Raw genomic sequence first — 14,953 nt, 5'->3', positions numbered from 1 at the left:
CAATTCATTCATAGTAAGAGATTATTAAGAAAAGAAAAGAAAAGAAAAGAAAAGAAAAGAAAAGAAAAGAAAAGAAAAGAAAAGAAAGCCCAAACCCTGGATATTTTGTATGGACCCCAAGCCTATACTGAACAATTCATATTAAGTTTGCTGTGACTTTGCATGCATTCATATAGCTTTTGTTCAGGGGATAATGCTGCTCCCTGTCAGTTCAAAAGGTGAACTGAGATCAAGTTGTCATCCCATATGCCAGGCTTCCCTGTGGTGTGCAGGTTCCAGTTTATTTACCCATAACTTATTTACATACTTGTATAATCTGCTGGGGACAGCTTCTATCACATCTATGGGTCTCCTTTGCCAAAGGAATGAAGATTTATTACTTAACCACCAAAGGAGTTAACAAAGGTGACACTCCAGGGAGGCATTCACACTGGGGCTATTGCAACCCTGTGAATAGCTTATTGGATGATTATACAAATTAGTTTTTACTATCATGTGCCAATCCAGGAGCACTACCCAACTTGTAGAAATTGTTCACAAACAATGCATTTCACAGCAGTTACACTGACCATGCAGGCCCTGTGGACTAGTCATTTTGCAATGTTTTGTAGGAATGGGATGTCGATCATCATCACCCTGTAAACAACTCATGAGTTGTCCACATAAATGCAGTTGTATGTGGAAATTTGGGGATACAAGGAAATGGGGCTATTTCACACAGATGTGTTTACTGCTTGATTCCCACCCCACCACCCAACAAGATTTCTGTAAACTTCACAATTGGCAGCAGAAGTTGTGAACCAACACCTTTGAACTAAATTGTCCCTAGATTGATATGAAGGTTTGTGGTGCTACAACCCCAATGGCCCATTCACACATACAAAGTGACCCCCCCACCCCCACTAATACTGCAGGTTATCAAGTGATGGACATGCATGGAATAGCTAGACCATGCTCTCCTTATATGGTCACTGGTTCAGCTGATCACCTCTGCAGGCCTCTACTGAACACTGAATTCTGGTCTGAATAGGTCCCTTGTGTGCAACACAGCTTTGTGGCACATGACAATTTATGCTTCTGGTCATTACTGGAATTCAGAAACCGCTGTTCTCCCTGCAACACCATTCATTTCAATGGCGCTTGAATGGAATCTGGGCCTGCAACAGAAGGTCTCTGTTCACTTCCTATACAGTGAGCATATACTAATAATAGTAATGACCTGGGATGTTTGCATTCTTTGCATTAAGATGCCTCTAGCTCCTTTCATCCAGAGATATGTGATAGGTCATACACTAGCCTCTTATTGTCTGAGACTCCCTCTCTTTGACATTATGAGTGGTTGCTATCTCCAGACAAAAGGACCACACACTTCAAAATAGTCTTCAGAACAGCACCTCTTCTGAAAGAGGAAACTCTCTTCTGAAGAGAGAATATAAAAACATTTTAAAACAGAAGCCAGCGTCCTTTAATATTCCATGGAACTTGGTTGGAAACTCCCTCCCACCTTCTTTCTCAATTATTACAAAGCTGGAAGTTATTCTTTTAGTCTAACACGCCAACTACTCCAACTTTGCTACAGATGTGAGAGAGCAGAACAATGGCCTCTGCTGAAGTTACTTGAGCAGTCAACTTAGGATGGGGAGAAATTATTTCTGTTTGCCTTTTAACTGGAACTACCAAATTCACATTTCCCAACCCAATACACAAACTATAACCCAGGGGTTGTCAACCTGGTCCCTACCGCCCACTAGTGGGCGTTTCAGGATTCTAGGTGGGCGTTAGGGGGTTTTATGGCACAAGCTGAATCCTCCTTCCATCGAGCACTGGTGGGCGGTAAGGAAATTTTACCATCAAGTAAGATGGATTAGTGGGCGGTAGGTAGAAAAAGGCTGACTACCCCTGTTATAACCCCCATTGTCCTATCAGTTCACAAAATGAAAGTTCCCTGAATTTTGTGATATAGTTCACAAAGAAAAATGCATAATTGTGGGAAAGTAGATACAAGGATGCCTGTATTAGTGAAAATAGCAAGCAAACAAAAATGAAGATTGGGGTAAATAGCTGACAAAAATGTACATGGTAGGCGAAACTGTGCACCAACCTGTGTATATTAGGTGGAATGTGCACAAAATGCATATGAATTTTCATGCAAACTTTTTTTTAAAAGAAGTTGCAAACTGGGGGAGAAATGGGATGAACTGAATATTGGAAAAGTGAGAGAAGTGAGAGAAACCAACTTTGACAGATCTGGCTGCCTGTACTGTCAACATTGTATGTCTAATAGGGAGCGAAGCAGAGGTATGTTGTCTAAGCAGAAAATTACCTTCTGGTTCCAGTTCCTCAGTAATTTCGGTTTCATCTCCTGAAGTAGCTGAGCTCTGGTCAGCAAACTGACCTTCAGAGAGCTGAGAAAGATCCTCCTGTTCCTGCTGAAATGTGGCTGTGGGTTTTCCTGTTCTTCTGTCCGCTTGTGTTTCTGGCATGAGCTGGAGTAAGGATTACAGAAGCCTTCACACATGGTACCTTTAAAGCTATTGTTAGCATTTAATTTTACACAAACAGGGTTTTTAAACTTAAAATCTGTTTCTTTAAGGTCTGATTTCCAACTTGCTAAATTCGACAGCTGAGATTTATGCATCTTCTATAAAAGAGGTTTGAAATCTGGGCGGGGTTGGGGGTAGAGGGTAAGTTTCACTTGCTTGTTGAGTTCTTGATATATTCAAATGCATCCAGCGTAAGGAGCAGGTCAGATGTATGAGAATTTCCCACCCTACACTCTCACGTTAGGAATGTTTTGTGCTGTGAATGCAACTTCCAACTTGGACAGCGGCCCACAGCGGAAGCGCTATTGAGACTGACTCCATGAACTCTAATCCATCTTGGCACTGCACTCTTGGTTCTTTAATATATAACATGACATGTCTTGTAAACCTGTATAAAGCCATTCACTAAAGCATTCAATTTGCAATGCCTAGCTTTCTCTTTTCCCTGTAGATTTTTTGCCATTCATTTCAGAGCAGCTTGTCAAATGACCAATCCAGGGAGAGAGAGTAGGAAAGAGAATTACTTTCCTGTAACTAAGAACAACCAGTCTAATCCCTTAACCTTCCTTCGAAATGGAGAGTCTACTATCTAAGTGGAATGCTATAGTTGCAGCATCCTTGCCTACTCCAGGCTGATCGATCTGCTGAGTTCCCACAATCACCCTGCCACAAAGGTGATTTACCTAAAGGGTTTAACTACGCTATTATATTTTTTGCTATTAAACACTGCAGACAAGCCTTGCACTATTTGGAAAGGCATCCAACATATACTCCCTGAATGCAGAGACATAAAATGTTTTCCAACCACCCTGTTAGGACTACGACTGCCATCAACTGACTGGGACTCATGGGAATCGGAGTCCAACAGGATCTGAAGGGTTCCCCATCCATGGTATAGTTCTAAAACTAAATTACAGCCATCATTTCAAATCCAAAATTAAATGTATTGATTGCACAATCAATTAATGCTTTCAGCACCACATAAAATTAGAAATAAAATCTTGAATTAGTGGATTTTAAATTTCTTTGTACCTGTGGAATGTTTGAAACATCGGGCCTTTCATCTTTAGTTTTCTGCTCAGTCTCTTGATCTTCTTTTACAGGAATGGAACTCTAAAGTTAGTAGGAGCCAAATATAGACAACATTTCTTAAAACTCAAGGGTCACTTTTTAAACAGGTAAAATCAGCAGCCACCACAGAGAAGGCCTTTTTGGTAGTGGCACTCCGCTATAGAACAACCTTTCCAAGAGATTCACCCTGTAATCTTTTTAGTGCCAGGAGGTGAACTTTACGTTCACTCAGTCCTGTAAAAATAATTAATGCAATCTGGTTCTCAGTCTTTAAATCTGTGCTTTAGCTTTGGGAGTTGTGGAGAGTTTTGTTTTCTTGCTGTATTTATGGTTTTTGTGTATAAATTTCATTTTGTATATTAGTTGTTTTTATACTTATTTATTGTATGCCACCCAGATAACTTTTTGTTATGGGGCAGCATACAAATATTGTTAAAGCTTTAAGAATGAATAAAAATATTCAGCATATTTCTACTCAGTTTTTGATATTTATACTCTAAGCAGCTAACCATTTCAGTTAAACAGACAAACACATAGTAAGACATCACTTAGAGAGTTACTACTTGATCCTGGGGAAAAACACCAGCTGTTTATTAGACAGTCAGTGTCATGGGACATCAACAAACTAGATCTAAAGACAACACAAGTGTAATCCTATATGAGAAAAAGCTACTGCAGAGAGAGGGAGGGAGAGAGAGGGAGGGAGGGAGAGAGAGAGGTGGAACTATCCTTTTTGGTGGTGGCACCCCATTTCTGGAATTCTATCCCTAAAACCCCAACATCAATATCCTTTCATCAATAGCCAAATAAATGTTTATTTTTCCAAGCATTTTAATGTAGTTTACTATTCTGGCTGTGTGCATGATGCTATTTATAACATTTTTATTTTTGAACTTAATATTTTATTTTTTTAAAAAAATACCGTACCCTAGAAGTTTTGCTATCATTAAAATACTTGGCAAAAGGACTTGAGGAAGCTAGTTTGTTTCTGTCTGATTGGACAGTCCCACTTTTTCCGTCCCCTAGTTCTTGGAGATCTCATAGACCTTAAGATCTTCTAGTCCCTCAGTAGAAAAGGCAGAGCTATTTGAAGAGCCTATTCTAGGTTGCCTGGAGAAACGGGCTCTACACACAGAGAGAGAAAAAGTCCAGACTCACTGGAACTGGAAACGTGTGCATCTCCACAAAAGATACTTTCTTATCTGCTGCAGCTGGGCGTTGTCTTGGCTTAGGCTGTGGCCTCTACGGAACAAAGAGGCTTGAGTCAAAAACTAGCAGTACCAGCAAAGTTCCTGATAAGCCAGTTTGGGTTCAGATGCACTGTCTTCCACCCCCACCCCCCGAATTCAGAAGAGTTAACAAGCCTGGAATATGCAGATCTGCTTTCTGGTCCAAACTACTGAGCTGGGAAGCACTGCAAACTTCATCCCCCAGGAATCCTAGTTGTAATGGATGCTTAGTTCTCAATGTTTCCCACTTAGTGGATTGGGCCAGTAGTTCTTCAAACGCTGGGAAGCTTCACAACAACCATTCCCTAATAGGGCTGTGTCTCAGTGGCAGAACAATTGCTTTGCATGCCGAAGGCCCCCACATTCAATTCCTAGCCTCTCCTGACAGGGCTGGGAAAGTTCCCCCGACTGAAACCCTGGAGAGCTGCTATAAGACAGATTCCTATATCTCTATGTTGGGATGTGTGTGTCTTTGGGGATCTTGACTCCCAATTCCATCACACTAGGAGTGTGACAGGGCCTTCAACTGGAATGGTCTGAGCTTAAAAGAATTAATGCAATGCCAAATTGGAACTGAGCCTGAGCCAGAGCAACTGAGATGAGTCCATACTGTGGTAAGCTGGGAGAAGCTTGCCCATCAAAATATGTTTCAGTAGTACGCATTTGTCTAGCTTTATTCATTTTTAAAAAGAGACATGGGGATCCAGTGATGGAAAATTGGGCTGGGTGGGTATCCAACCACCATTTCATTTCATTTCATTTCATTTGGAGACACATATATACCCTTTAGTTTTAAAAAAGAAGGAAGACTTAAACATCATACCGTTGGTGCCGACGAGAAAGAAGGAGCCAGGATGGGACCTTCCCCTTGGCCCTTCACTGGTTTCTCATTCTGGATGTAATCTGCTAGGTCTGCAGCAACAATCAAACCAGCTGGCTGGAGGTAGGCAAACTTCCATTTTAGTTCAACACTAACTGTACCAGTGGAGTGGCCTTCATAGTCCGTTAGCTCAAAGGTACCTGAAATTAAGTACAAGAGCAAATATATGAGCTGGTCTACTTAATATTTTGTATGTTGACTAAGCACCACCTTGCGGGGCTGGCCCTGGCCACTGCACCTGGGAACAATGTGTATGCTGCCTTGGGTTCCATGATGGAAGAATGGAAGTGCAAAATAAATAAGTAAATTACTGGATAAAAAGGCACAGTCTAACAGAATTATACAAGCGGTAATTGTACAGTAGGGCCTTTGCTATCATAACAGCAATGAACTACACTGGTAAATCAGTTAGCATGGAGGAGTGGAACCAATTTTCACCAAGATCCCACCCATACACGTATGCACTTGGAAGTAAGCCCCATCTCCCCCCCCCCAATGGAAATTACTTCCAAGTTAAGTATGACAGAGGTCTTAGGGGACCACACATTTAGAAGTTCTCCTGCATGACCTACATGGGAATGAATGGGACCTGTGCGGGGGCTCTTGAACAACTGTTTCAGAAGAGGTTGTGCAGAGAGAAAGCCAGAGTGAGTTTTTTGAAAGTTATTTAACAGATTCAAAAGATTTAAAAGACACAACACAGCTGCAACGTGGACAGGATGCTGGTATTAAAAGCTAGCAGAGAAGCAACGACCAAGCTGAGCTCGGTTTTTCAACACAATATACCAATTTAAATTTAAATATACCAGCTAATTTTATAGTTTAGCAAAAGGACAGGTTCTTACCAGAGATATATCTGTCGTGTGCTAATGAAATTAAAGGCACGTTTGCTTTTCCTAGATAAACCCCATCTTCTGTTTCATTGTCATCAAAAACATACAGACTCAAGGATTCAGATTTTAGGTAGCAATTGAGGTCTGCATTCATTGGCACTGGGAAGCACATATGATCGGCAAACTCCGGGTGGTTGCTGCTAGGAATGATGGCGGTATCGTGATCCGCAAAATCAAAGAACTTGTAGACAACATAAGGATTTGGCTGGAGGTTTCTCTTTCGGCACTGTAGGTTGCTACAACATTTTATTGTAATGTAAAGCTCATTTAAGTTTCCATCTGCTGAAGCGTTGACTTGGGCAGGACTGAGCACGGGCTGTTTTAACAAGAGGGGGGGAAAGCTAATTAGGTGAAGAGAGACTTATAGACATATTGGCAAGCTGAAATGCACACAAAGATCGAACTGGCATTAACTCTGATGTAGTGGGCTAGGACTGGCGAGAGGTATGTTCAAAGAGCCCTAATCAGCCATGAAGGTTGTGGGCTGATCCAGCCACTCAGAGCCTAACCTACCTCACATGATGGTTGTTAGGTTAAAAAAGGGGAAGCCACGTACACAGCCTGGAGCTCCTTGGAAGGAGGGCATAATAAAAATGGCACAAATAAATTTGAGGCGGTATATTTTAAGAATTAATGAGTGTGGGTCGCAGCTTCTACTGTGGCACCCTCATTATCTGATGTGCAGAACAATGTCTTCCTCCCAGTCACTTTCTCAAGCTGGAAGCAGGCATCTTCCTGCTGGGACTGATGATGTCATGAAAGCAGCTTATTCAAGAATAAACTAGTCCTGCAAACTCTAGAAGTTGGAAGTCCTTGTTTTAAACTAAGGACGTCTACAAAAAGAATCTTGTGCTTGTTCCTTGATGGTTCTGAAGTCCCTTCCTCCTCCTCCTTATTCCTGCCAATTCCACTAGGAAAACTGGTGACCCACCATAAGCTTTGTTATTCTTTGTTGTAAGAACCTAAGAAGATCCTTGCTGGATCGGGCCAAGGGCCCACCTTGTCCTGGTACTCAGCTCTCACAGTGGCCAGCCAGATACCTATGGGAAGCCCACTAGGAAAACCTGAACACAATAGCACTCTTCCCACTTGTGATTCCCAGCAACTGAAATTCAAAGACATATTGCCTCCAATAGTGGAGGCAGAACATGGCCATCATGGTTAGTAGTCATCGATAGCATTATCCTCCATCAATGTGTCTAAACACTGTTATACTTTCTTCCCACAGTCTCATCCCAGTGTCCATGATTTGGGTTCTGTTGGCATAGGATGGAGCTATGCTACTGAATCCTCCTATAACCAATGGATGCATGGATTATTGCCTAGGGTGATAAATCTGGAGGATCACCTGGGACACGTGTGAGCAGATCTACGAGTCCACATCTTAGCAAAGCATTTAAGGCAAAACCAGAAATTCAATAGGAACACAATCATATGGAGCAAAGACATATAAACAAAATGCTACAACATACAGTTACATGAAGTGAAACAGAATTATGGCCACAACGATAAGGCAAATAAAATAAATCTAGATTCTTCAGCTTGCCTGGTCCTTTAGATTTGTCGTTATGTATCCGAGGGCTTTTGCCCGCTCTTTATACAGCCTGATTGCCTGGTCCATAGGAACTCTTAACCGGACCCAGTATTCCACAGTACCATAGTTCCGTACACTTCGTCCAACTCCTAAACATAAAACATGTGATGCATCACACAAAGTTAGAGAGTCAAGTGTTCCAGCTTTCAGGCTTATGCCAGCTTTCTGGCACAGAAGAATAAAAACAACAATCTTTTTGATTTGGATAATGCAGTCAATGGACTTGCTCAATATGGTTTGCGATCCTAATTTCATTCAAAGCTTGATGCTGTTACGATCTGGTATTCAGTATACAAAGGCAGTTTTTGGATCACCCCTTATCCTTTTGCTCCAGCATTGGAAGCTGCTTAACCATGATTTAGAGCAGGATGGGGAATGTTGCTGGCCCATAACTCCCATCAGCCCTGACCATTGACCACACTGGCTATAGCGGATGGGAATACAACAACAACTTGAGGCCACAGGCCCAACATCCCTAGTTAGAAATTAGTAGTGCTGTATCTGCAAAGGTTATCCGTGTAATAATGGGAGCATGCTGTTTTATGTTCGACAGAGAGATTCATGGATGTCCAAGAGATGACATCTCTTTTGGTGCCAACATTATGGAAATCCTTATTTGGGAGAGCTGGGTAGCTCCTTTCTTAATGGTGTTTAGACATGAAGTGAAAACTGTTCCCCACCACACCTTCTGGGGTGCTATAAGCAAGACTCGTTTCTGATTTCTTCTGTGGTCAAAGCAGTTGTTTGTAAAAAGCTGCAGCTAAGATTATGAATTTAAGCCTGCATAGTTCCCTTTAAATCAATATACCAGTAGCAGGAGGAACTCATTTTGGATGGTGAACGTAAAAGTTCAATCCTGATTTACTGGTAATGGGAGTCATGCTTTCGATTAGATAATATTTTTAATGTTTTTTTTTTAGTGCAGCTTTAGTTGGAAGAAAATCCATCATGACCCATCAATAGCCAATAAATATGTAGACCACAATGGGAATTTGATATTTTCATGGTAATTATTGAAACAAAACTATGCCTGCACCTTTAATGTTCTGGCATAAATATTGATCAATCCATAATTAACAAGCAGAAACATCTGTTTATCTTTTTTTGATGTCTCAATAATACTGCATTTTGCAGTGACCTCAGATTTACCAATATGCATGACAACTGGTTCTTGATCTACTAACAAAGGAATTTATTTATAAGGTCCTAAGGTATGGTCTGAAGGCACCTAAGGCTACCACCTTCCTAAGCAGGTCTGGGTCTGATCAGTACCTGGATCAGTAATTGTCTAGGAACCACACATACATCACCTTAGACTCCACAGCAGAGGCAAGAGCGGATACAAATGTAAGAAAACATAAGAATACATACATTTGCTATCCCATTCAGGCCACCTATAAACTTATATACATTGTTGGTGGCTTGAACTGGAATTTCCAGTGCTTACATCAAAATACACGACCCTCACTATGTGTATCCAAGCAGGCATTTGTTGCCACATAACTAATTCATGAACTAGTTTTATTGAAATTCACAGAAATGTAACTACACAAGTTTGCAGTTACTGAGTCTTTCCTTTCTGATGTGAAAAAACAGTCAGATCACAGAACTAAAAAGTGGATGTTGTCCAGAGATGGGGAACTTGACTCCAAATCCCCATCAGCCGCAGACACCATGACCAATGGTTAGATATTATGGGTGCTCAAATCTAGCAACAACTGGAGGGCCACAGGTTCCCCATTCCTGAACGATGTATGACCATCACCAGCCGCAGTCTGGCCTCAGTCAGCGCCCATCTGCTTGCTCTCTTATTTGCAACTGGGCCAGGGGGTGGCACTGCCTGTCAGCTACCTCCTCCTTAATCTCAGAGCTGCCTTTGTAGAACTCAGCAGGAAGGCAGAAGGAGAACAAAGCTAAAATTGGCTCTGGCTCCGCCTACTTCCTGCTTCCTGCCCTGCCAGTCCCAATGGGTACCAGCTGCCACTCAATGAAGCTCAACACTGCAACATACATTACCAAGACTCACCAACTAACATGGCTGAGCTGTAGATTCTGCCATTCTTCTCCAATATTTCATGGAATCTGAGCTGGCAGGCTGCTGCTGTCTCAAACTCCAAGCCATAGGCATGGTGGATCTCAAGCGTGGAAGAGTTTTTCTGCATGTATTGCAAAAAGAAGTCATCCACCCGTATGAGATACTGAGAAGTAAAATTATAGGCTGGGCTAAGGCCACGGACGACTGGAGTTGTCTGTAGTTCAAAATCATAGAATGCATAGGTACAGAAAGTCGTGGGCTCCTGATCACCGAAAGACTTGGCAGCTTCTGCCGAAAACATTACTCTGCTGATGTGAATTTCAAACAGGTTTTCTCCTCTTTCTAGGTGAGCAGTTTCATCAAACTCATCAACTGGATCATCCGGCATGATTTCTGGTTTGAATTTGTACTGTTTGGTACCGTAAGCAATATCCTTCAGCTGGGCTGGAATGCAAACAATAAGAAGTAGATATGACTCTGTTTGTTGGTATTAATGTCCTCTCTGCTGCTTTTCTCAATTTCACTGGCTACCTGCCCTGTGATATATGCACGTTATAACCAGAATCACTGTTAATATTAAAAATCTGGTCCCACTTTATAAACCTATAGGAGCAAGTAACGCTAAATTCAGCTGATCTGCAGCTGAATGTAAACAGAACAGCAGGGCACTTTGTCTTGGGATATTTGTTTTTTTTAATTCCACCTTAATCATAAGTCACCTTGTGGACCTGAGTGAGCCATTCTCTCTCAGCTTTGGTCCCCCTGCAATACAATGGGGAAAAGAGCCTCACGGTGGCCTTTGTGATGACTGGCGAAAGGAGGGGTCTGCTGTGCACAAATACAAAAGCTAGCGAAACAATCATGACCCCACTCTTAAACAACACATGGGGAAATAAAAGGATTAAGTCTATATACAAAACTTAACTAGCACTGAAATATGCTTGTGTACCTCCTGTATAACTGGAGTCCCCAGAAAGACCTATTAGGGTGCCTGCACAAGGATCCTGTAATGCTCTTTCCAAAATCTGCCTGTGTGGAGTTTTTCTTACTTTCATGTCGTTGGTTTCTTCCAGCTCTGGATGGGCCTCTCCCAGTGAGAACATCCTCCTTTGCCCCATTCATCTTTGACTGGAGCCCAGCACTGGAGGATATCCTCCCTTTTGTTCTGGATGCCAGTCAGAGGAAAGGAGCCCTCAAGAACAGGAGCACAGGAAGCTGTCTAACACCTGGTCAGGCTATCGAGCTCCAACAAACATTGGCTTGGGCAGAGTTCTTTCACATCAACTGCGGACTCCTTTTTTGAACTAGAGATGCCAGGGACTTGACCCGGTCAATCCCAGAGAATATTACTTTTAACCCCCTGCGGATTTCAGCTAACTAATTATGAAGCAAGTGTTCAGGACTGCACCTGGAACCTGATCTCAAACTGACACTTTCCCACTCTCCTAATCCATCAACCAGATACAAATCAAACCCAATATATTTCCTGCTATTGAAACCAGAGTCCTGACCAGCGTACCTTCCAGTTTCCGGATACGTGCAGCCCTAACGTCAAGAAGATGGACATATTGTTCCAGTTTTGCCTCGTAATCCTGCCTCAGAGCCTCCATCTTCTGTGTCACAGCTTCCACTTCTGCCTGATGATGTAAAGGAGCGAGTAAAGCACACACACACTTATTGGGGAAGAAATTGGCCCTTATTCGTGTAACGTTTGTGTGGAAGGTGCTTATGGGGTGTGATGGGACAGGACGTATCTGCTGTTCAGATAATATGTTCCATGGTATTAATTCTCTGGTGGTGGGGGCGAGGGTGGGAAGAAACCAAAAACAGGCCCCTGGTTTCTTCTCCAAATTCCACTCACTGCAAGGAGATGTGGACTGAGAGTCACAGCACTCAAAATTTCACTGACTCTGTCACAATTATTACTCTAACCAGTTCTCCTCAGAAACACGTCCTGAATTCAGTGAGGCTTTCTCAAATGTATGTAGGGTTAGGACTGCGGCCCAGGTCCCCTAATATAGGAAGCTGCCTTATACTGAGTCAGACCCATTGGTCCATCTAGCTCAGTTCTGTCTACACTGACCGGCAATGACTCTCCAGGGTATCAAACAGGAATCTCCCCAAGCCCTAGAGGGAATAGAACCTAGGGCCTTCTGCATACAAATCACATGCTCTTCTACTGAGCTCCAAATTAAGGAGGTCCTATTGCCCACGGTAAGGGAGATTGAATTTGGTTGTTCACTCCTCCCCATGGTGCAAATGGGGAGAGCCACGGGAGGGGAAAACAAGAGACGAAGGCCCATGCCTGATCTTATCCTGGTATAAACGTTAGCGAAAATGTAATCCAAACAAGGCTCAGGAAGAAGAAAAATATATTTTATGCTTGTTAGCCCCATACAGCCTCAGTCTTATGTTAATTATTTCCCCCTCTTCCCTTTAAAAAACAGCTCCCCCTTTCACTTGACTACAGTAGATCAATTTGTTAATTTAACAAATTTGGGGTCTTGGGGAGAGTTCCTTCTAGATGCCTAACCTCTGCAAAAATCACATGGCAACTTTTGTAGAGGTTTCAGAAAAAATACCAAGGCAGTTCACAAAAAACCCATAAGCGAACAGCAAAATAACAAGAATAAAATCAGTTATAAAAATACAACTACCTCTAATTAAAATGCACATTAAAACCACATTAAAACACCCCTAATTAAAATGATCAACAAGTCCATTAAAATAATTTAACAGCTAAAACTACAATCAAAGCAGAAGGTTCAAATGAGATCAAGGAAATGTTTGTTTTAATAGGTGTGTCTTCAAGAGCCGGCAGAATGCCAATACTGATGGGGACTTTTGTATTTCAGCAGGTACAACAGACTGGTTTCAGGGCGGGGGGAATTCTTGGTGATGTGTGGTACAACACGTATCTTACAATAAAGAACTCATCGCAATAGCACAGTCTGATAGATTTCAGCTCATTAAGACCTGGTTATCATGCAAAATCATAGATTCATTAATCTTAATATATCAGATTCTACAAAAAGGAAAAAAGGAAAACGCATAATCACAGAGATACCAGCAGTCAACTGCACAGTGAGAGAATTAAATACCTGATAGTCTTTGTTAATTTTATGCTGTACAATTAACATATTGCGTGTCTTTTCAAGTTCTTGAATAGTTTCTGCATGGGTTGCCTGGAGCTCACGCATAGAACGTTCCAAGTCTTTATGGTTGTCATCTTCTACTTTCTCCAAGAACATGAGGTCGCCACTTGCTTGCTGCCTACGAACCTGAGCCATAAAAGTTGACAGCATTATAATTAGCTAGCATATATATATATATATATATATATATATATATATATATATATATAATTGAAACAGATGGACCTGTCACTTTCTGGCATTAAAATAAATCTATGCTTGGAGACCAAGCTTGTAAATGTTTCAGTTCCATGGAAAAGAACAAAAGCAACTCAGATCCATTTAATAATTGACTTTGCAGCCTTTACTCAGAAGTACATTCTAATGAGTTCATTGGGATTAATTTCAACAAGAGCTGGTATAGTAAGTCAAGCTGTAACAGAACTTACTCCCAGAAAAGTGGCACAATACTGTAGCCTGAGTACGAAAGCAGGCAAGAAGTCTCTGGTTCAAAGGATACCTGTGCTACAAACTACTTTCCTCCTGTTCAATTCCCTGTGACCAACATTGGAAGAGCACTCTCTAATACAGTGGTATGTCGGGTTACAAACAGTTCGGGTTACAGACTCCGCTAACCCGGAAGTAGTACCTCGGGTTAAGAACTTTACCTCAGGATGAGAACAGAAATCGCTTACCTCAGGTTAAGAACGGTTTCAGCTTAAGAACGGACCTCCGGAACGAATTAAGTTCGTAACCAGAGGTACCCCTGTCCAGAGGTCCCTGTGTATGCACATTTTTATCAGGGGAAGGTGGGGAGAGAAGGCAGGGAAGCTAAAGCTATGGGTCTTACAAATGGGATGGGGACCATATGGAACAGTGAAAAATAGCACTCTCTGAGAAATTCTGGGACACTGACACAGGACCGAGTGAGAAGGGCACCTCAAAGGGCCTTTGGATCTCTCACACCCTTTAAAGGGCCTGCTCCAAAATATGCATTTTAATATAAATTTCATTATGCTAAAGGAAGGCATGGGGAAAGAGCACTATTTTCTATGCAAAAGTGCTATTAATCTGTAATTGTTCACGGAAACTACAAATGCTACAGGTGCGGGGGTTGGAGAGGAAGAGACTGCAAAAATTATTTAAGGCAGGAAACCGATCATTTTCTATTCCTTCTTTTCTCTTTCACATTACTGCAGTTATGTTGCAAACAGAAAAAACGATAAAGCAGTGCAAGGAGAAAACTGAAATTTCCCTCTAGTGCTTTTATAAATAAACAACTAGCAGGTTTTTCAGCTACTGAGGAGAAAAGAAAATGCTTATGTTTCCAGAGTGTAACGTTTTAGCTTTGCACCTGCTTTTATATCATTCAGAATTATTTTTCATATCCTTCAGAATCTGTAAACAAAAAGTTGTTTTAATCAGACCTGTACTGGGGCAATGTGATAACACGAAAAGCAACTGTTTTCACTCTCACAAAGAGAGAGAGAGAGAGAGAGAGAAGCTTTAAAGCAAATCCATGTAGGCTTAAGGTTAATCTACTTCTGATGTTGCAATGAAATATGTACATAACC

General features: G+C 41.7%; 1 protein-coding gene across 6 annotated transcripts in view; it reads right to left on the bottom strand.

Annotated features, from left to right (window-relative positions):
- The window catches only part of RPGRIP1L (RPGRIP1 like), a 72,453-nt gene that overhangs the window by 28,935 nt on the left and 28,565 nt on the right, over positions 1 to 14,953 (bottom strand). For all 6 annotated transcript variants that reach the window (XR_015950517.1, XM_035119297.3, XM_088671943.1 and 3 more), the window contains exons 13-21: positions 13,347 to 13,526; positions 11,765 to 11,882; positions 10,237 to 10,689; positions 8,163 to 8,299; positions 6,569 to 6,932; positions 5,667 to 5,863; positions 4,773 to 4,856; positions 3,576 to 3,656; positions 2,324 to 2,486 (exon numbers count right to left, since the gene is read on the bottom strand). Coding sequence is in view for 5 of the 6 variants with exons in the window: in XM_035119297.3 (XP_034975188.3) it covers positions 2,324 to 2,486; positions 3,576 to 3,656; positions 4,773 to 4,856; positions 5,667 to 5,863; positions 6,569 to 6,932; positions 8,163 to 8,299; positions 10,237 to 10,689; positions 11,765 to 11,882; positions 13,347 to 13,526 (1,777 nt within the window). In the remaining variant the exon portion in view is untranslated. The remainder of the gene's footprint in view (positions 1 to 2,323; positions 2,487 to 3,575; positions 3,657 to 4,772; positions 4,857 to 5,666; positions 5,864 to 6,568; positions 6,933 to 8,162; positions 8,300 to 10,236; positions 10,690 to 11,764; positions 11,883 to 13,346; positions 13,527 to 14,953) is intronic.

This window comes from Zootoca vivipara, chromosome 6, assembly GCF_965207765.1.
Source record: "Zootoca vivipara chromosome 6, rZooViv2.hap1.1, whole genome shotgun sequence".
Taxonomy (NCBI): Eukaryota; Metazoa; Chordata; class Lepidosauria; order Squamata; family Lacertidae; genus Zootoca; species Zootoca vivipara.
The sequence above is the reverse complement of the archived record's forward strand: the minus strand, read 5'-3'. Positions and strand labels throughout refer to the sequence as shown.